The 23,121-nt window shown below is 47.8% G+C and overlaps 1 protein-coding gene across 2 annotated transcripts in view; it reads right to left on the reverse strand.

Moving 5' to 3' along the window:
* Positions 1-14,222: 14,222 nt before the first annotated feature.
* Positions 14,223-23,121, reverse strand: part of LOC135808582 (uncharacterized) — a 25,302-nt gene continuing 16,403 nt past the window's right edge. For both annotated transcript variants that reach the window (XM_065321800.1, XM_065321799.1), the window contains 6 exons: positions 18,756-18,860; positions 17,755-17,859; positions 17,529-17,600; positions 17,131-17,229; positions 16,738-16,839; positions 14,223-15,257 (listed from right to left, as the gene is read on the reverse strand). In XM_065321800.1, coding sequence (XP_065177872.1) covers positions 15,189-15,257; positions 16,738-16,839; positions 17,131-17,229; positions 17,529-17,600; positions 17,755-17,859; positions 18,756-18,860 — 552 coding nt within the window. In that variant the 3' untranslated portion in view covers positions 14,223-15,188. The remainder of the gene's footprint in view (positions 15,258-16,737; positions 16,840-17,130; positions 17,230-17,528; positions 17,601-17,754; positions 17,860-18,755; positions 18,861-23,121) is intronic.

Consider the following 23,121-nt stretch of genomic DNA (forward strand, 5'->3'; position numbering starts at 1 on the left):
CGTGACAATCACGACGACCTTTGCTGGTATCACCGTGCGTTCGGTGCGAAGGCGAACAAATGCCGAGACCCCTGCCGATTCCTGTCGGGAAACGGGAAGGCCAGCCACTAGTCGCGACCGCTAGTGTGGTTGGCCCCTCGAATACCGCTACCGGTCGCCTACTATTCGTCAAGGATCGCTCCCAGTCCGTCGAGTTCCTTGTCGACACCGGCGCCGCCGTCAGTGTTCTTCCTCCGTCATTCGTAACTCTGTCTCGTCGTGTTCATCGCAATAGCCCTCGCCTCCGTGCAGCGAATCAGAGCAGCATCGCCACGTACGGTCAGCAGCTGCTAGATTTAGACTTAGGTCTCCGACGCACTTTCAAATGGGTCTTCGTCGTTGCTGACGTCAGCTATCCGATCCTGGGTGCGGATTTCCTTGGCCACTTCCAACTCACTGTCGACCTGGCCGCCAGATGTCTCCGGGACTCCACTACTCAACTTGCCGTTGTCGGATCCGCCTCGGATGTCAGCACCTCCGCTACCAACCTGCTGGACACTGATAGCCCTAGTGAGTATTCTGCCCTGCTGAGTGAGTTTCCTGACCTTGTCCGACCGACCACTGGTGACTCGCCTGTCAAGCACAATGTGACACACCGCATAGTCACAGATGGCCACCCCGTCCACGCTAAGCCTCGCCGTCTGGCACCCGACCGCCTTGCTGTCGCTAAGTGTGAGTTCCAACACATGTTAGATTTAGGCATTATTCGTCCCTCCTCTAGTGCATGGTCATCCCCTCTGCATATGGTGCCAAAGAAATCCGGTGACTGGCGACCCTGTGGTGATTACCGAGCCTTGAATGACTGCACGATCCCCGACCGCTATCCCATCCCGCATATTCAAGACTTTACGTCCCACCTGCATGACAAGATCATATTCTCTAAGATTGACCTCGTCCGTGCATACCACCACATTCCTGTGCACCCTGACGACATCCCGAAAACTGCCATCACCACCCCCTTTGGACTGTTTGAGTTTGTCCGCATGCCCTTTGGCCTTCGCAACGCAGCCCAGACATTCCAACGCTTCATTGACCAGGTAGTTTCAGACCTTCCCTTCTGCTTTGCATATCTGGATGACTTGCTCATTGCTAGCGCCTCACCCGCTGAACATATGGCCCACCTTCGCTGCATATTCTCCCGCCTTGCTTCACATGGCATCTTGATCAACGTCCGGAAGTCGCAGTTCGGCCAGGATGAGCTTGACTTCCTGGGACATCACGTGACTGCCTCAGGTATCCGACCTCTCGACGCTCGCATGACCGCCATTCGTGAATTCCCACAGCCAGCTAGTGTTCGTAAGCTCCGTGAGTTCATCGGCTTCGTCACGTTCTATCACCGATTTCAGCCACATCTTGCTGCTAAGCTCGCACCTCTGCACGCTATGCTTGAGAAACGCCACCGCACCAAAGGCGCGCTCGTCTGGTCCGACTCGGCCCTCGCTGCTTTCAATGATGTCAAAGCTGCGTTCACTGATGCCATCACACTTCACCATCCTCGCCCGGATGCCGCCTACAGCTTGATGGTCGACGCTTCAGACATTGCTGTTGGTGCCGTCCTCCAACAAGAGCTAGATGGTGAGTGTTATCCTGTTGCCTTCTTTTCACGCAAGTTAAAGCCTGCTGAGACACGCTACAGCACCTTCTGTCGAGAGCTCCTCGCTATTTACCTAGCCATTAAGCATTTCCGACACTTCCTGGAAGGGCGTGTCTTCCATGTGTGCACCGATCACAAGCCTCTGACACATGCCATCCACAGCCGTTCACAGACCCACAGCCCGCGTCAACAGCGCCATTTGTCGTACATTGCTGAGTTCACGACAGATATTCGTCATGTCAAGGGTTCTCAGAATGCTGCCGCTGATGCACTGTCACGATGCCACCTACCTGATGAACCCGTTTCTGCCATCACTGCCATTGACACAGCTTCCTTTGCCGCCGCTCAACAAGATGATCCAGACTTGCCCAGTCCTGGTAAGGATCCATCCACTTCGCTATGCTGGCAATCTATAGCTCTGCCCATGACTGATCACTCGCTCATCTGTGACACCTCTACTGCGTCTGCCCGCCCGTATGTACCTGCCAAGCTGCGCCGTGCTGTTTTCAATTCGCTTCACGGCCTCTCCCACCCTGGTACCCGCGCTACCAGGCACCTGATTACAGCTCGCTACGTCTGGCCCGCGATGAACAAGGATATTAGTGAGTGGTGTCGTTCCTGCCACGCTTGTCAGCAGTCTAAAGTTCAGCGCCACACCACATCTCCCGTGAGTGCATTCAAGCAACCTGATGCCCGTTTCTCCCATGTCCATGTCGACATCGTAGGCCCGCTTCCATCTTCTAGTGAGTCTCGCTACCTCTTGACGATGGTAGATCGCTTTACTCGCTGGCCCGAAGCAGTACCTATTCCCGACATTACAGCCGAAACCGTCGCTCGCCAGTTTGTTGCCACCTGGGTCGCCCGATTTGGTGTTCCCACTGTGCTCACAACCGACCGAGGTGCCCAATTTGAGTCATCCCTGTGGTCATCGCTCATGTCACTACTTGGCACATCTCGCATTCGCACAACGGCTTACCACCCGGCTGCCAACGGCATGGTAGAGCGCTTTCACAGACAACTGAAAGCTGCACTCCGAGCTTCCGACAATCCACAGCGCTGGACGGAACATCTGCCACTAGTCCTGCTCGGCATTCGCTCCTCCCTGAAGGCTGACCTCAACTGCTCAGTTGCAGAAATGGTCTACGGTTGCCACCTCCGCCTGCCAAGTGATTTCCTCACTGACGAGCCTGAGCCATTTCCGGATCCGACGTCCTATGTCAGCCGCCTCAAACAAGCCATGTCCGAGCTCCGCCCTACACAACCCCGCAAGCCACCCACCCAGCATCCGTTCATTCCAGCTGACCTCTCGACATGCTCTCATGTCTTCATTCGCACAGATGCAACACGAACGCCCCTCCAACGTCCTTACACTGGTCCACACCGAGTCCTGGAACGTCATGATAAGTACTTCCGCCTCGACCTCAACGGCCGCTCCGACACAGTATCCATCGATCGACTCAAACCAGCATTCCATGACAACCAGTCTGTCGACCATTGCCATCCGACCAAGCCGACGCCATCGCTCGCATTCGACGTGCCTCCGCCACGCCAAACACGAGCTGGTCGTCAAGTCAGATTTCCCGCCTATTTCTGACACTCTCTCGCTTATCCCATTTGCTTGCTCTCACTTTATCGCGCTAGTTATCGCTTATTACTCATTCACTAGGAGGGGAGCTCTGTAGCGTCTCTGACGTTCTCGCATCATGACATCATCATTTGTTTGCATGTACACGTCATATTTTCCTCATCATCACAAACACTGATTCACCATACTCTCGCACACATTGTAATACCTACTACACGTACTTCTCTACCATAATAATTACGTAATGTTTGGCTAGCATAGTTCCAATACACATTACGACATCTTTTGATGTTACGCACTCCTCGCCTACAACGCTATTGTAGAAAAGTAGTCTTTACTCATCTCTTGTAAGTTCTGTTTGCATCCAAACACTTCTTCCAAACAGCACACGTCAGATATCTAACAAAACAACAAACTTCATTGCACAGTCTTCTATCACAATCTCTTTCCTATATAAACCTCCTTTCTCTTCACTTTCTTCATGACATTTAGTGTTCGCCAGTCTTGTAAAGATCTTGGAAACTAACACTCGTTGCACTGTATCTAGACTACTAAAGGGGCGGGGTTACAACTGGTGGCGAAATAAAAGTCACACCTGCATGCGACATGAGTGGGTTGCTATGCACCCACATACTTAGGCAATAGCAAAGTCACACCTTAGTGGATCCAAAAATAGAAATCTGATGACAACTTACTACTCCCTGGCCGTTTTGACGTCATCACTTTCAAGCCCTATACACGGATTCCTACGTGTAAGCTATATATTAAAAGGTCGGCATAATCTTTCGGTTTAGACAAAAATTATTCTTAGGGGCATGATACAGCTTTGTCAGAAAGCCTGCAAATGTTTTTTTTTTAAATACCCCAGTTACGACTCCTTGTCATAGCCCTTGGCGGCGGATTATGCCGGCATAATATTTGGCATAATCTTGGTGGGTGGGGGGGGGGGGCATGACAAGGAGTCGTAACTGGGGTATTTAAAAAAAAAACATTTGCAGGCTTTCTGACAAAGCTGTATCATGCCCCTAAGAATAATTTTTGTCTAAACCGAAAGATTATGCCGACCTTATATAGCTTACACGTAGGAATCCGTGTATTAGGCCACCCTTTCTTTTTTCGTTGTTTAACGTCCGCGCCCGCGTACCTTTTTGCCTCCGACCGGAAAAAAAAACAAGAAAGTAGTAGTACCAATACTAGGTAAGTAATATGCGAAGTTGTAAATACATGATTGTGTAGTTTCACAGTGTGGCGATCATGACCTTAAACTTATAATCTTGCCTCCCGGGCATGCCTTTGTCTTGTGTTCTTTTTCTTTTTTTGTTGGCTTTTAAATATCGTACGGTGTGTGTCCTAGTAAAAATCCAGATGTAATGAATTCATGACATGCTAACTCCATGCTATGTACCTGTTTTGTTGGATTCATCAGGCATGTGCTCCAATGTACCATCAAAGAGTGTTGTTCTATGCCTGCAAGTGCCGTTAGACCCAGAAATATTGTATATATCACATGCTTTACTGGTCAAAATGTTTGATTGGGGTTTCCAGTTTTTGGAATGGGCTTTTGTTTTTTTTCCGCCCTCCCGCGTACCTTTTCGCGAAAAAAAGGACGTTAAACAATGAATTAATTATGCTCCGGCATAATATACGGATTCCAACGTGTAAGGTCGGCATAATTTTTCGGTTTAGACAAAAATTATGCTTAGGGCATGGCCGAGTGTGTATGCGTGGTTTCTCAATCCTCTATGTACAGCGTGAATATGTAGCGTCTCTGACGTTCTCGCATCATGACATCATCATTTGTTTGCATGTACACGTCATATTTTCCTCATCATCACAAACACTGATTCACCATACTCTCGCACACATTGTAATACCTACTACACGTACTTCGCTACCATAATAATTACGTAATGTTTGGCTAGCATAGTTCCAATACACATTACGACATCTTTTGATGTTACGCACTCCTCGCCTACAACGCTATTGTAGAAAAGTAGTCTTTACTCATCTCTTGTAAGTTCTGTTTGCATCCAAACACTTCTTCCAAACAGCACACGTCAGATATCTAACAAAACAACAAACTTCATTGCACAGTCTTCTATCACAATCTCTTTCCTATATAAACCTCCTTTCTCTTCACTTTCTTCATGACATTTAGTGTTCGCCAGTCTTGTAAAGATCTTGGAAACTAACACTCGTTGCACTGTATCTAGACTACTAAATTGGTGACCCCCGACGTGAGTAAAGTGCAATATGTCCAGCGACGATGGTTCTTCCGCTTCCGCCTCTGGAGCTTCAGCTGCCGCTAGCTCCTCCGCCCCGGCCCAAAACCAACCACTCGCCCGCAACGACCAACACGACGCACCGGACCGTCCGGTGTCTGCCATCACCTTCCGACTGCCGCAGTACTGGCCCGGCGATCCGCAGCTTTGGTTTGCACAGGCAGAAGCGCATTTTGCCAACCATCGCATCACCAACCCGCGGGCCAAGTATAATGTCGTCGTGAGTTCGCTGGCTCCTGAATACGCCGCTGAGATTCGGGACTTGCTCCTAGCGCCGCCAGCCGAGGAGCCGTACCAAGTCCTGAAAGAGGCGCTCACCGCACGCACACAAAAGTCCGATCAGGCACGGTTGCGTGAGCTACTCTCAACAGCCGACATCGGGGACAGCCGACCAAGTCGCGTCCTCCGACGCATGCAACAGCTTTTAGGCAGTAAGTCGCTAGACCCAACTATCCTGCGCGAGCTATTTGTACAGCGTTTGCCCGTGACGGTCCGCCTGATTCTGGCTGCAACACCTGCAAGCCTCAGCCTGGACGAACTTGCAGCGCTTGCTGACAAGGTGGTTGAAAGCACGTGCTCAACCCCACTCACCGGTACAAGTGTTCACGCTCTGAGTGAAGCCCCTAGCCCTGCTCGGTCTAGTACGTATACGGCCTTATCATGTAGATCTACAGCGTCCACAGATGCGGAACAGGCCTGCACCGCTGACAGGGCTGAGATGGCCCAGCTCCGAGCTGAACTCGCCAAGCTGACGTCCGCTGTGAATGTGATGACCCGTGACACCGGTGCCCCTTCCCAGCGTGGCCGCCAACGAGAGCGTAGTCCCGGGCCACCGTCACGCCACCCAAGTGCCTCCAGGTCTCCCGGCCGTGACAATCACGACGACCTTTGCTGGTATCACCGTGCGTTCGGTGCGAAGGCGAACAAATGCCGAGACCCCTGCCGATTCCTGTCGGGAAACGGGAAGGCCAGCCACTAGTCGCGACCGCTCGTGTGGTTGGCCCCTCGAATACCGCTACCGGTCGCCTACTATTCGTCAAGGATCGCTCCCAGTCCGTCGAGTTCCTTGTCGACACCGGCGCCGCCGTCAGTGTTCTTCCTCCGTCATTCGTAACTCTGTCTCGTCGTGTTCATCGCAATAGTCCTCGTCTCCGTGCAGCGAATCAGAGCAGCATCGCCACGTACGGTCAGCAGCTGCTAGATTTAGACTTAGGTCTCCGACGCACTTTCAAATGGGTCTTCGTCGTTGCTGACGTCAGCTATCCGATCCTGGGTGCGGATTTCCTTGGCCACTTCCAGCTCACTGTCGACCTGGCCGCCAGATGTCTCCGGGATTCCACTACTCAACTTGCCGTTGTCGGATCCGCCTCGGATGTCAGCACCTCCGCTACCAACCTGCTGGACACTGATAGCCCTAGTGAGTATTCTGCCCTGCTGAGTGAGTTTCCTGACCTTGTCCGACCGACCACTGGTGACTCGCCTGTCAAGCACAATGTGACACACCGCATAGTCACAGATGGCCACCCCGTCCACGCTAAGCCTCGCCGTCTGGCACCCGACCGCCTTGCTGTCGCTAAGTGTGAGTTCCAACACATGTTAGATTTAGGCATTATTCGTCCCTCCTCTAGTGCATGGTCATCCCCTCTGCATATGGTGCCAAAGAAATCCGGTGACTGGCGACCCTGTGGTGATTACCGAGCCTTGAATGACTGCACGATCCCCGACCGCTATCCCATCCCGCATATTCAAGACTTTACGTCCCACCTGCATGACAAGATCATATTCTCTAAGATTGACCTCGTCCGTGCATACCACCACATTCCTGTGCACCCTGACGACATCCCGAAAACTGCCATCACCACCCCCTTTGGACTGTTTGAGTTTGTCCGCATGCCCTTTGGCCTTCGCAACGCAGCCCAGACATTCCAACGCTTCATTGACCAGGTAGTTTCAGACCTCCCCTTCTGCTTTGCATATCTGGATGACTTGCTCATTGCTAGCGCCTCACCCGCTGAACATATGGCCCACCTTCGCTGCATATTCTCCCGCCTTGCTTCACATGGCATCTTGATCAACGTCCGGAAGTCGCAGTTCGGCCAGGATGAGCTTGACTTCCTGGGACATCACGTGACTGCCTCAGGTATCCGACCTCTCGACGCTCGCATGACCGCCATTCGTGAATTCCCACAGCCAGCTAGTGTTCGTAAGCTCCGTGAGTTCATCGGCTTCGTCACGTTCTATCACCGATTTCAGCCACATCTTGCTGCTAAGCTCGCACCTCTGCACGCTATGCTTGAGAAACGCCACCGCACCAAAGGCGCGCTCGTCTGGTCCGACTCGGCCCTCGCTGCTTTCAATGATGTCAAAGCTGCGTTCACTGATGCCATCACACTTCACCATCCTCGCCCGGATGCCGCCTACAGCTTGATGGTCGACGCTTCAGACATTGCTGTTGGTGCCGTCCTCCAACAAGAGCTAGATGGTGAGTGTTATCCTGTTGCCTTCTTTTCACGCAAGTTAAAGCCTGCTGAGACACGCTACAGCACCTTCTGTCGAGAGCTCCTCGCTATTTACCTAGCCATTAAGCATTTCCGACACTTCCTGGAAGGGCGTGTCTTCCATGTGTGCACCGATCACAAGCCTCTGACACATGCCATCCACAGCCGTTCACAGACCCACAGCCCGCGTCAACAGCGCCATTTGTCGTACATTGCTGAGTTCACGACAGATATTCGTCATGTCAAGGGTTCTCAGAATGCTGCCGCTGATGCACTGTCACGATGCCACCTGCCCGATGAGCCCGTCTCTGCCATCACTGCCATTGACACAGCTTCCTTTGCCGCCGCTCAACAAGATGATCCAGACTTGCCAAGTCCTGGTAAGGATCCATCCACTTCGCTATGCTGGCAATCTATAGCTCTGCCCATGACTGATCACTCGCTCATCTGTGACACCTCTACTGCGTCTGCCCGCCCGTATGTACCTGCCAAGCTGCGCCGTGCTGTTTTCAATTCGCTTCACGGCCTCTCCCACCCTGGTACCCGCGCTACCAGGCACCTGATTACAGCTCGCTACGTCTGGCCCGCGATGAACAAGGATATTAGTGAGTGGTGTCGTTCCTGCCACGCTTGTCAGCAGTCTAAAGTTCAGCGCCACACCACATCTCCCGTGAGTGCATTCAAGCAACCTGATGCCCGTTTCTCCCATGTCCATGTCGACATCGTAGGCCCGCTTCCATCTTCTAGTGAGTCTCGCTACCTCTTGACGATGGTAGATCGCTTTACTCGCTGGCCCGAAGCAGTACCTATTCCCGACATTACAGCCGAAACCGTCGCTCGCCAGTTTGTTGCCACCTGGGTCGCCCGATTTGGTGTTCCCACTGTGCTCACAACCGACCGAGGTGCCCAATTTGAGTCATCCCTGTGGTCATCGCTCATGTCACTACTTGGCACATCTCGCATTCGCACAACGGCTTACCACCCGGCTGCCAACGGCATGGTAGAGCGCTTTCACAGACAACTGAAAGCTGCACTCCGAGCTTCCGACAATCCACAGCGCTGGACGGAACATCTGCCACTAGTCCTGCTCGGCATTCGCTCCTCCCTGAAGGCTGACCTCAACTGCTCAGTTGCAGAAATGGTCTACGGTTGCCACCTCCGCCTGCCAAGTGATTTCCTCACTGACGAGCCTGAGCCATTTCCGGATCCAACGTCCTATGTCAGCCGCCTCAAACAAGCCATGTCCGAGCTCCGCCCTACACAACCCCGCAAGCCACCCACCCAGCATCCGTTCATTCCAGCTGACCTCTCGGCATGCTCTCATGTCTTCATTCGCACAGATGCAACACGAACGCCCCTCCAACGTCCTTACACTGGTCCACACCGAGTCCTGGAACGTCATGATAAGTACTTCCGCCTCGACCTCAACGGCCGCTCCGACACAGTATCCATCGACCGACTCAAACCCGCATTCCATGACAACCAGTCTGTCGACCATTGCCATCCGACCAAGCCGACGCCATCGCTCGCATTCGACGTGCCTCCGCCACGCCAAACACGAGCTGGTCGTCAAGTCAGATTTCCCGCCTATTTCTGACACTCTCTCGCTTATCCCATTTGCTTGCTCTCACTTTATCGCGCTAGTTATCGCTCATTACTCATTCACTAGGAGGGGAGCTCTGTAGCGTCTCTGACGTTCTCGCATCATGACATCATCATTTGTTTGCATGTACACGTCATATTTTCCTCATCATCACAAACACTGATTCACCATACTCTCGCACACATTGTAATACCTACTACACGTACTTCGCTACCATAATAATTACGTAATGTTTGGCTAGCATAGTTCCAATACACATTACGACATCTTTTGATGTTACGCACTCCTCGCCTACAACGCTATTGTAGAAAAGTAGTCTTTACTCATCTCTTGTAAGTTCTGTTTGCATCCAAACACTTCTTCCAAACAGCACACGTCAGATATCTAACAAAACAACAAACTTCATTGCACAGTCTTCTATCACAATCTCTTTCCTATATAAACCTCCTTTCTCTTCACTTTCTTCATGACATTTAGTGTTCGCCAGTCTTGTAAAGATCTTGGAAACTAACACTCGTTGCACTGTATCTAGACTACTAAAAATACATAGTGGAACCGAGCATAATTCAGCATATTTGTTGGCATAATTGTGGCATAATCAAAAGCATAATTTGACGATTGGCCGAGCATAGTCCGCCAATGGCTAGTACTAGCAGTCCTTACATGTTACTAGTCGTAGGCTGCATACATCGCCATTTTGCATTTTGTTGGGTAACGTTAGCGACATGTCCATTGTATCCTCTCAGTCTCTCACTCTTGTTGTTATCACCATCCTCTATCCCAGCCCTGGTTCACTTGCTGCTAACGCAGGGTACTCGCCAAAGCGACATAGCGGTGTGCTGCTCCCTCCTTCAGGTTTTGACCCCCTCCTTTCAAAACTAACGGTGACACGCCACCCTTCCGAGTGCGGGCGCCATCTTTTTACAGTACATGTTTAGTTAAATTGTTAGCCATAATCTTAGTCTAATTTATTACGTTACTTATAACACGAGGACGTGTTCTTTTCCGTGTAAGCGGGGGGATATGTCGTATCCATACGATTGGCACGTGCCTTTTAGGCCTCTACGGGACAAGTATGCCTTATTTAGTTGTTTTATTATTTATCTATCTCCCGTAAACGGGTTCATAATCGTCTATATACCCTACGAACACTGCAGGTAGACACATGCAGTCCGCCTTTGACGACTATGGCTTCACTATGGTCTCCAAGAACCATGGAACGAGGCCAACTAAAGATTCTAATCCGTCCCTAGACCTGATTTTAACTAATATGCCCCATCTTGTCACTTCATGTTACACATCCATGCCCATTGCAGACCACTGTCCTCTATTTTGCGCATATTCTCCACCAGAGAAACGCCACTCTAGAAGTACTGTCAACGCAGCCGCAGTCTCCAGAAAGGTTGACATGCACCTCCTCAGGCAGAAACTGAGCACACTACCATTGACCGAATGCATGCAGGGCACCAACGTGCACATCAGTTTCAGATGCATGGCCTACTCTGCACTGCTGGACCAGGCAATTCAGGCAGCAACGACCATCACACGCCGGAAAAACACCCAGTCGAACCAACCATGGTTCACAAAAAAACTTAAGACGCAACGTCAGCGAACTAACCGCCTCTATGTGCTCCACCGAAAGGAGCCACTCAACGATTCCTTACGAGCTGCATACAAACTCTCGCGCAACCTGTACCACCGGTCATTAAGAGCCGCCAAGGACACATACTTGTCAACGCTCGGATACACAATGCTTGGCAAGGAAAGAAAGGGTGGCTATGCGTGGTGGAAACGTGCCAAAGCAATATGCAATATTGACCAAACAAATAAAAAGGCAATTCCAGACCTGCAGAACGGCAATGAAATTCACAAAACAGATCAAGCGAAGGCCGAAACGCTGTGTACCTTCTTTGCCCGCCAATGCACCACTCAGTCAACGCCGCCGAATACTGTAGCAACTAGTATAACAATCAATGAAGCCGACGTCGATGGAAACAAATTTGGATTCGGAAACATACGCCCTGTTGAAGTCTTCGATGCAGCAAAGAGGCTGCAACAACATAAATCATCATCAGACATCAACCCGACAAACCGTATACTAAAGCAATTCGCAGATATCCTTTCCCAATCACTATCAGTATTGTTCAACTACAGCCTTGATGATGGTGTGTTCCCGTCCTCCTGGAAATCATCCACTGTAATACCGGTGTACAAGAATAGAGGTTGCGCCAAAGAGCCTACCAATTACAGACCTATATCCCTTCTCCCATGCATAGCGAAACTAATGGAAAAGATTCTCTCGGAACGTCTACTTCGATACTTGATGACCCAGGGTGTAATTTGTAAAGGTCAATTCGCATATGTACGCAACAAGTCTGTAACGGACCAACTTATCTTGCTAACCCAATCAATGGCTGTAAATATTGATAATGGCACTAATTTTGACCTGATATCTCTAGATTTCAGGAAAGCTTTCGACCGGGTCGACCACTCTATACTCCTAAAGAAATTCGGTAAGATTGCTACAGCTTCGTCAGTAAAATGGCTGAAGAGCTTCTTAGGGGATCGACAAATTGAAGTGAAGGTACATAGCACTAAATCGAAGAAGCGGAGCATCAACTGCGGAGTGCCTCAAGGTTCCCACCTTTCACCACTCCTATTCCTACTCTATATAAATGACCTGCCTAACGCTATGCAACATTGCACGCAATATCTATTTGCAGATGATGTCACCCTCCTACTGGCTTACAAACCTGAAGACACCCTCGCCAGTAGAGCCAACATGCAGTCTGATCTCGATGCATGTCAAACATGGGGCAGGAACAATGGAGGTGAATTCTCAGCAAGCAAGACATCCGTGCTGTGCCATAGAGCTATCAATGATACACCTACTGCAGGAATCCAATACCAAATGTACAATGAGCCATTAACGGTGGTTTCTGACCTGCAACATCTTGGCATCACCTTGACCGACAACCTGGATTTCCGCAAACATGTCGCCTCAATAACTTCGAAGTTCAGATATCGAGTGCACCTACTGTCAATTATGTCCCAGCAACTTACGCCGCCGGCAATGATCATACTGTACAAAGGGTTCGTAAGACCTGTGATCGAATATAGCTGTACGGTGTGGTCGTTTGGATCTAATAAGAAACCCATGACCACTCTTGATCAATTACAGGCAAGGTTTGCTAGAGCTCTACTGAAAAAGAAAAAAATTGCATTTGATTACACTTCTTCCAAATCTGTCTTAAATTCTAAATGCTCCCTAGAGTCACTAGCCTATCGTCGTCAAATCATCAGTCTCACTACTTTTCACAGATATGTTTTCCATCATCGTGATTACCTTGCTGATTTCCATTTCAAGATTACGAATAGTGAGCGCCGACCAAATAAAATCATTCTTCCCAAATTTAAATCATTGTCTAAGTCTCTCTTCATGTTCCGAACTGCTATTCTATGGAACTGTTTACCCCCCAGTCTAACATCGGAAGCCTCGCTCTATAAGTTCAAAGCTGCCCTCAGGAAATTTACAGCTGACTATGCTTATGCAATCAACGGAATTCCGCCACCTTGCAGTTGATTTTCCCCATTTCTCTCCTCATCAATCCCTACTTCTCTTTGTACATACATCTACATCTACTGTTCTTTCAATCAAAATAATGAACCCCTCGATAGGCACATTGCCTTTGGGTCATTTCATAATAATAATAATAATAATAATAATATTTTATATTTCCCCACATGGCTCCCGCTCTTTATGCGACAGTTCGTACGCATATTTATTACGGTGATACGCTATTGCATGCGGGACCAGCAATCTCGTGGCCATGGATTTCCATGGCCGCAACTAGATCATATTGCCATCTCCTTGCTTTTCTCTCTCTCTCTTGCTTTCCGCCTTCAGGCGGAAGCTTCGGCTTCCGTCTCTCTTGCCTTGTGCTCTCAAGATCGGCTCTTGAACTAAGTATCAGTTAGCTCCTTTCAAGATGTGAGTCAACCTGAGCTGAACGCTGGTGTGAGTGTACGTGTCTGTATATGCCTGAGTGTGTGTGTGAGAATATGTCTAGGTATGTGTGCGTGCGTGCGTAAGAGTAATTCGGTTGGTGGACTCTCTCCAAGTGGCCACCACTGCACGGCCTTGTAATGTGAAGGTTTATTAGTAAGTTAGTTCATGTCGACGACCGCAGCCTTGGGGTCGAACCCCGGGCCGTCCGGATACGACATATGCACTTTATTGCATCGTGTAGAAGATCATGTGGTAGCATTCCTAAATCATCACTTACATGTACCTCTAACACCATCATCATAGCAGGTTCCTCTGGCCAGTGAATATTTACATAGCTGAATGGAACTTGGTCGATTGTTACTGGTGCCGGTGAAAGTAGTGGCCAAAATGGCGGTAATAATCACAAACATTTGGGTCCGTTGATGACCCCCCCCCCCCCCCTCTTTCACCTTTGTTCTGTAGAATACTGACATGCGTCCACACAGTTTGCACCTGTGATTGTATGAACGTTCGCTCCTGTTCCGAACGTGACACGTTATATTTTGAAGTATGCTGAGAAACTATTAATTAAAGAAACTATTAACAGGTGTATACTTAAAAGTACTTGTACATGTAAACGAGAGAAACGGAGACAGATCGATACTGGGATGAGTATGCATAGATGACCAGGCTTGGAAGTGTCCTGTTGAGTATCTGCTCCAGTTCTTTCTGCTCTAGTTCTTTGGGGCTAACCAGGGTACAGCTGTACTTGTTACCACCTGCACCATTCGTCCACCACCCTGACTGGATCAGCTGAGGCCGCGAATAGAAGCTCCCCGTGACAGACCCGCAAAAGAACCCGATCTCGTCCAGGCAAACGTGTTCCCAGCTGATTTGGTTCCGAGTTCGCGCGGAGACTGATCATGCCTCCGACGTGTTTGGCATGTATATGTAAATGCCGACGAACCCTTTCAATCGGGTCCCTGGCCGCCCCATTGTCTTGAGTCTTGTCACAGTGTGACGTTTCCTAGCTCAGGTAAGAACAGTTCAACTAACATCACACTGTTACATGATTGGAGATCCCAATGGGATCAAGGTGATGTAATGGAAATTCCTCCACACTTAGTGCCCATAAGTGGTATGCTGACTCACCCAATGAAATCATTCGCATAACCTCTGCAAGAGTACAAAAACTCCGAGTTATTTATGTCATAAATAAGAGTTTTAAAAGAGTATCGGAGTGTATGGAAGTTGGCCACAATGTAGCAATAATTTAAAAAACTCATGACCTCAAATAGAAATGGTTGATTGCAAACGTGCTGGAACATATATTCAACCTAGAAAAATACCAACCATGGACTGATTCTGTGGGAATGATAGACTTCTAGACTGGGAGATTGGAGATTGAATATGCCAGGATTGAATGTGATAACACATGTGTGGACAAAGGACACCGACTGGGAGTGTGGTCCACACATCACTCACTTGGAAACAGCAACGGAATCTGATGCAATGGCAGACCGTCCAGAGTCATAACTAGGGTCCAGCACTGCACATGTTGGTCACGACTCGTATGTTGCACAGTGTTCAAGTTCCATACTAAAGTTTGCTATCTCTCAAGGATTGGAGCTGTGACGCAAAGGTGGTCGTCCAAATAACCAGCTGTTGCTGCGAGAGCAGGAACAAAGACAAGGCAAGGAAAACACGGAAACGCACGGATTGAAAAGTACACACTATGCTCATCCATCTGGCATTGATATCAAAAAATTAAATGAAGCATTCCCCAGGACGTTGTAAATCACATTTCACTTTTAAGGACATGTGCCATCTTCAAACTCACCCAATGACTTGTATGCTGTGAAAACGGGGAAACATTTGCCAATTCAATTTTCGGCTATCTTCAGCTGACATGATAGCTTGTTCATGAGCAAGAGCAGTCATAGCTATTACATCAAAGGCTACACAAGCTCAGTTGCTAGTTACTTGCAAAAGTGCTAGATACCGCGAAGGCAGAGCCAAATGGCACAATTCAGCACTGAAACAGGGCGATTTTTTCTGTCAATACTCCGCGTTTATTGGTTAGTCATCAATCTTCAGACAACGTCAGGCGCGTCGCACCGACTTTGGAGGTGGGGCGGCCATGGAAGGGGGGGGGGTCCAGGGTCCTCCCCCGGGAAAAAATTTCAAAAATTGAAGCCAATTGCAAGCATTTCCGGGCATTTGGTGCCATTTCAGTGTACGGTAACTACAATGAAAAACTTTTTGATTCTGCAAAAAACCAAGAAGATGCTACGGTCGGGGACAAACATTACCCTCCCCGGGAAAAAAATTCAAAAATTGAAGCCAATTGCAAGCATTTCTGGGTATTTGGTGCCATTTCAGTGTACATGTACATGGACTTTTGATCCTGCAACAAACCACGATCGGGGACAAGGATTTGCCACGTTTGCGCTGAGATCATCGCGCTTTGTTGCAGTGTGCTAAAAAATAAAATAAAATAAAACCCGCCGAAAAAGTGGGGCGGCCATGGCCGCCCCGGCCGGTGCGGTTCCAACGCCCTTGAACGTCTTCTGAAGATTGGTGAATAACCATGAAACTCAAAGTAACAGAACATTTTTGGATGGCCTTTTCCATTGCTGACTTGTGTTACATCAAAACTAAAATGCACATACACACACACACACACACACGCATGTGCACATGCATGCGGACGCACATACAAACACACACATACACACACACATACACACACACACACATACACACACACACACACACACACACACACACACAGAGCACTTTTTGATAAAAAGTACACGTATCACTTTCGACGAACCAGCATGTTCTTCTGCCAAAATGCCCCATTCGTGCCCACCACAACAGGAAGTCAGTATACAGTCAACTTCGCTAATAGCGACTGCGGATATAACGACAAGTCGCGAATAACGACAGAATTTCCATGCCCAGAGCAAAGTCCTATCCCACTGTAATACATATAATGAGACTTCGGGTATAACGACACTTCGCGAATAAGGACACCTTTTCGATGCCCCGCCGAGTGTCGTTATAAGCGAAGTTGACTGTAGTTAATCAACCACTGTCCATCACCAAGCAAATGCCGGGCACCGGTCTACAGAGATGACAGTACCTGTAAAGTGTGAAGCAGGCGATCATGTTTCTTCAGGTATATCTTGACGTCTTCGTCGGGCAGCAGCAGGGGAAATCTCTCCATCATGCTTGGATCAGCAGGCTGCAGGGAAAGTGCAGAGAATTTCACGATCCGTCAAACCCTTTGACATTTTCATAGCTGTTAGAGTAGGTTGGTTTCAGAAGAATGTCCTGTGAAAACTGGGCAATCATCGCAGTGAGACTGGTGATAATAATTATTATCAAGTCAAGTGCCATACTTCATTTTCTTGGTATGATACGGTGTTCTGCAGTTTCGGGATGTATTCACGGCTTCCACGGTGTAAGTTACAGCAGCCCAGTAACGATATGTGCACTGTGAAGTACGAGCACAGTCATGCCATAGTGGACCTACCAGCGGGTCGACTGATGCTGAGCGAGCACTGCCCTGCTGTGGCTGAGTAAGTGCAGCAAGGGTGAGCCTGAGAACATGGTACAGCACGGTGACTAGAACCTGCACATAATCAAGTTAAGAACACACATGCATACACAAACAAAACACACACACACATATTACATACTTACTATACATACATACACCTAAACACACATACATGTACACACACACACACACATGCGCGTGCACACACACACACACACACACACACACAAGTTCCTACAAGAAAACCATCCGCATTCCCTTCACTTGCTGAAGGCAGCGAAAACACTAATGACATGCGTGTGCTACATACAATGTCCACATGAGCGCATACAGGCATTGACTGCACAACCCGGCAACAGACTTAACTGTACCTGCAGATTCTCCTGGAGCTTTCCATCCAGATCTGTGTCGACAAGTCCACACTGTGCTGGCGACAACAAACCCTGCAACGGACACAACGGCAGTAAAGACCCGGCAATGGCTACCTGTCTGTCTCTCTTCACGAATTTTATCACTTGATTCCCAGTTACAGCCCACAGCCATGCCATGTACACTTAAACTGAAACTTGCTCACTGCCGCCGTGTGTACGTGCTTACCTCTGTCAGCAGGGCTCGGCCAAACACGAAGCCAATGATCAAAGCCTCAGCACCTCCGGGATGCAGCTCTTTAAGCATGCCATGCTTGCTAACTTGCAACTTGACCTGTGCAGGGCATTTCCAACAGTACATACAACAGACATTCTGAACTGAGTGATTACACACATACCGGGGTGACACAGTCATTTCTAAGCGGGGAACTTTTTTTTGGTGAGCTATAGCGTTACTTCGGGCATCAGGCACACTCGTGTCACACAATTAGTGCGCCGGTTACCTTCTCTCTCCCCCCCCCCCCCCCCTCCCGCGCCGTACACCAACACAATGACCCGATCGTTTATCTGACTTCTTGCAAACAACAAACGGCGAGGGCGAAGGAGAAGAAAGGCAAGATGTACACAACGACTACCGAAGAAAAGACCCAAGAAAAGTCTGCCTTGCAGCAATCCATTGCAATGCTTATACATGTACAGTTGAACATCGATTATCCGCACATCGACTATCCGACCATTCGATTATCCGTAACAGTTTTTTTGGGCGCACGTGCCGTAGAGTACGCACTGTGCATGTAGTGAGCCATTCAAAAAATACGAAAATTTTGAAAAGTAAAAAGGTCGTACATGTACATGTACATGTTTCTTATCCAGAACATTTGCCTTATCTGAACACCGCCTGACAGTTGTCTGCCCAGAGGTGGTCGGATAATCGATGTTCAACTGTACTGCAATATGCCACCCTCAGCTACTCATAGCCCTGGGTTCAGGATGTAGCAAAGCAAACAATGCCAGATTTACGTTTCTAAGGGTGTTAATTATTGCCAGAATTATCAAGACCTGGTAAGTTAGCCGTCACTCAGACTCAGAGTCGTACCACAATGTAGCCATCTAACTACGAAACAGCAGAAGCTTCATGCCTGAGGGCAAAGCAAATTACAGCACACAGCGAAGCACTGCACTTCAGTAATGTCATTGAAAGAAGCTCAGCCTTGTCTGATTATGACCAACCTGTTCCGCTGGCCAGAGATAGTCATCAGGGTAGACCGTGGTGTTGGGCTCGAGTAGCAGTGACATGCACATCGGCACTCGCTGGCTAAGTCCCGGACTCTCTGGCTACAATAGTAGTATACGTAATAGCGCACATAATATAGCACACATGTACGTACACAAAATACAGGCACATACCGTATTTCCCTGAATGTAAGTCGTACCTTTTTACTCAAAGTATCAAGGGTAAAAATGGGGGTGTGACTTACAATCGAGCATGACTTACTACTTAAGTCAATACAGTCGTCCCTCTCTAATCCGGCACTTGTTTATCCAGCACCCTTGCGCTGAAACCAGCACACTTTCGGGCAAAACGGATTTTTTCAGTTCATTTTCTACGCTTTAATCCGGCACTTGAATTCCGCCTCCGGCAGCGATTTTCTGCAACAAATCACTCAAACTGTACATAATTTGATTTTCTAATCCCGCAGTTGTAATTCGCATACCGTACCAGTGCCAATATCCTATGCCAGTGCATAGGATTTGCATAGATATTCCCAAGTGTATGTTATAGACATGGCATGTTACAGACATGCATTCCACAAACTTGTGACAAAGTACTTGGATTGACACAGAAAATCCCTACATTTTGACGTACGACACAAACATGTACGTTACTAGGTGAGCCGGGTTGGAGGGCAGGATTTGATAATCCAGCACCCTTGTTTATCCGGCAGAAAATGCCGTTGCAAAAGGTGCCGGATTAGAGAGGGACGGCTGTATATCAAAACAATACGGCTGAAACCTAAAAATGGGGATGCGACGTTATCCACACGCCACTATTGTATGACTCAACAGTATCTCTTAAAAGAGCAAAAGATTTTGATTTTTTCCCAAGTTTGAGGAACTGAAAAGGGAAACGTCTGGCGTAACAATTTACTGTCACCACAAAGTCGGACTCTAACCTCGCTGATTTAGATCAATGTGTGTGTGTGATGTTACTTCAACGTAACTAATTTACTACAAATGTGACACAGCCACTCGTCAGCTACTTGTATAGGCAACGCTGGCACTGGCTAATGACACTGTCCATATATGGCCACAGTGATGCCATGCACGGTGGCATTGTCAAATTAGTGCACATATGCGTGTTTGGGATTTTCACGATTTGATCATCGATCTGGTTCTGATCATTAAATGGGAAGTATACCCTAAAATCAAAATTTCACCAGTTGTAGTCTTCGGGGTGCTGAGTCGAATGGTCTTGGCCCGAGGAAGCTGAGACGCTCCCTTCCTCCTTTATTCCCAATCGAACTCGCGCACTTCCACCGAAACTGGGTGACTGCACCCTACTAGATAGGGATTTGTATGGAAAAAGTCACTAAAACGCCGTTTCGTTCTTATAATAGCACGGATGACCGCGATTGGTCCATATGTTGTAGTCTTTTGGCCGCTGAGTCGACTGGTTTTGGTCCGAAAAGGCTGCGATGCAGCGTTCGGCCCTTATTCCCAATCGAACACGGTTGAGTAAGCGGTCACGTGCTCATGAGTACACCAGCCGCATGGTCTCCATGCCCGCAGGCTACAATTTTTACATCAAGGTTCAACTCAAAGGTTCAAAGCAGGGAGTCGTAAGAGGCTTTTACGATTCCCGGGTTCAAAGGTTCAACTCGAGTGACATTAACGGGCCCAAATAGGCTGTAAATGAGCACGTGACCGCTTACTCAACCGTGTTCGATTGGAAATAAGGGCCGAACGCTGCATCGCAGCCTTTTCGGACCAAAACCAGTCGACTCAGCGGCCAAAAGACTACAACATAAGGACCAATCGCGGTCATCCGTACTATTATAAGAACGAAACGGCGTTTTTAGTGACTTTTTCCATACAAATCCCTATCTAGTAGGGCGCAGTCACCCAGTTTCGGTGGAAGTGCGCGAGTTTGATTGGGAATAAAGGAGGAAGGGAGTGTCTCAGCTTCCTCGGACCAAGACTATTCGACTCAGCACCCCGAAGACTACAACTGGTGACAATTTGATTTTAGGGTATATTTCCCCTTTAAAGATATTATTATACCCAACATGACAAATAGCACTGTGCAGTGTATTTGTAGATGTGCAGTACAGTACAGTACAGTACAGTACAGTACAGTACAGTACAGTACAGTACAGTACAGTACAGTACAGTACAGTACAGTACAGTACAGTACAGTACAGTACAGTACAGTACAGTACAGTACAGTACAGTACAGTACAGTACAGTACAGTACAGTACAGTACAGTACAGTACAGTACAGTACAGTACAGTACAGTACAGTACAGTACAGTACAGTACAGTACAGTACAGTACAGTACAGTACAGTACAGTACAGTACAGTACAGTACAGTACAGTACAGTACAGTACAGTACAGTACAGTACAGTACAGTACAGTACAGTACAGTACAGTACAGTACAGTACAGTACAGTACAGTACAGTACAGTACAGTACAGTACAGTACAGTACAGTACAGTACAGTACAGTACAGTACAGTACAGTACAGTACAGTACAGTACAGTACAGTACAGTACAGTACAGTACAGTACAGTACAGTACAGTACAGTACAGTACAGTACAGTACAGTACAGTACAGTACAGTACAGTACAGTACAGTACAGTACAGTACAGTACAGTACAGTACAGTACAGTACAGTACAGTACAGTACAGTACAGTACAGTACAGTACAGTACAGTACAGTACAGTACAGTACAGTACAGTACAGTACAGTACAGTACAGTACAGTACAGTACAGTACAGTACAGTACAGTACAGTACAGTACAGTACAGTACAGTACAGTACAGTACAGTACAGTACAGTACAGTACAGTACAGTACAGTACAGTACAGTACAGTACAGTACAGTACAGTACAGTACAGTACAGTACAGTACAGTACAGTACAGTACAGTACAGTACAGTACAGTACAGTACAGTACAGTACAGTACAGTACAGTACAGTACAGTACAGTACAGTACAGTACAGTACAGTACAGTACAGTACAGTACAGTACAGTACAGTACAGTACAGTACAGTACAGTACAGTACAGTACAGTACAGTACAGTACAGTACAGTACAGTACAGTACAGTACAGTACAGTACAGTACAGTACAGTACAGTACAGTACAGTACAGTACAGTACAGTACAGTACAGTACAGTACAGTACAGTACAGTACAGTACAGTACAGTACAGTACAGTACAGTACAGTACAGTACAGTACAGTACAGTACAGTACAGTACAGTACAGTACAGTACAGTACAGTACAGTACAGTACAGTACAGTACAGTACAGTACAGTACAGTACAGTACAGTACAGTACAGTACAGTACAGTACAGTACAGTACAGTACAGTACAGTACAGTACAGTACAGTACAGTACAGTACAGTACAGTACAGTACAGTACAGTACAGTACAGTACAGTACAGTACAGTACAGTACAGTACAGTACAGTACAGTACAGTACAGTACAGTACAGTACAGTACAGTACAGTACAGTACAGTACAGTACAGTACAGTACAGTACAGTACAGTACAGTACAGTACAGTACAGTACAGTACAGTACAGTACAGTACAGTACAGTACAGTACAGTACAGTACAGTACAGTACAGTACAGTACAGTACAGTACAGTACAGTACAGTACAGTACAGTACAGTACAGTACAGTACAGTACAGTACAGTACAGTACAGTACAGTACAGTACAGTACAGTACAGTACAGTACAGTACAGTACAGTACAGTACAGTACAGTACAGTACAGTACAGTACAGTACAGTACAGTACAGTACAGTACAGTACAGTACAGTACAGTACAGTACAGTACAGTACAGTACAGTACAGTACAGTACAGTACAGTACAGTACAGTACAGTACAGTACAGTACAGTACAGTACAGTACAGTACAGTACAGTACAGTACAGTACAGTACAGTACAGTACAGTACAGTACAGTACAGTACAGTACAGTACAGTACAGTACAGTACAGTACAGTACAGTACAGTACAGTACAGTACAGTACAGTACAGTACAGTACAGTACAGTACAGTACAGTACAGTACAGTACAGTACAGTACAGTACAGTACAGTACAGTACAGTACAGTACAGTACAGTACAGTACAGTACAGTACAGTACAGTACAGTACAGTACAGTACAGTACAGTACAGTACAGTACAGTACAGTACAGTACAGTACAGTACAGTACAGTACAGTACAGTACAGTACAGTACAGTACAGTACAGTACAGTACAGTACAGTACAGTACAGTACAGTACAGTACAGTACAGTACAGTACAGTACAGTACAGTACAGTACAGTACAGTACAGTACAGTACAGTACAGTACAGTACA

Source organism: Sycon ciliatum, chromosome 2 (assembly GCF_964019385.1).
Source record: "Sycon ciliatum chromosome 2, ocSycCili1.1, whole genome shotgun sequence".
NCBI classification, from domain to species: domain Eukaryota; kingdom Metazoa; phylum Porifera; class Calcarea; order Leucosolenida; family Sycettidae; genus Sycon; species Sycon ciliatum.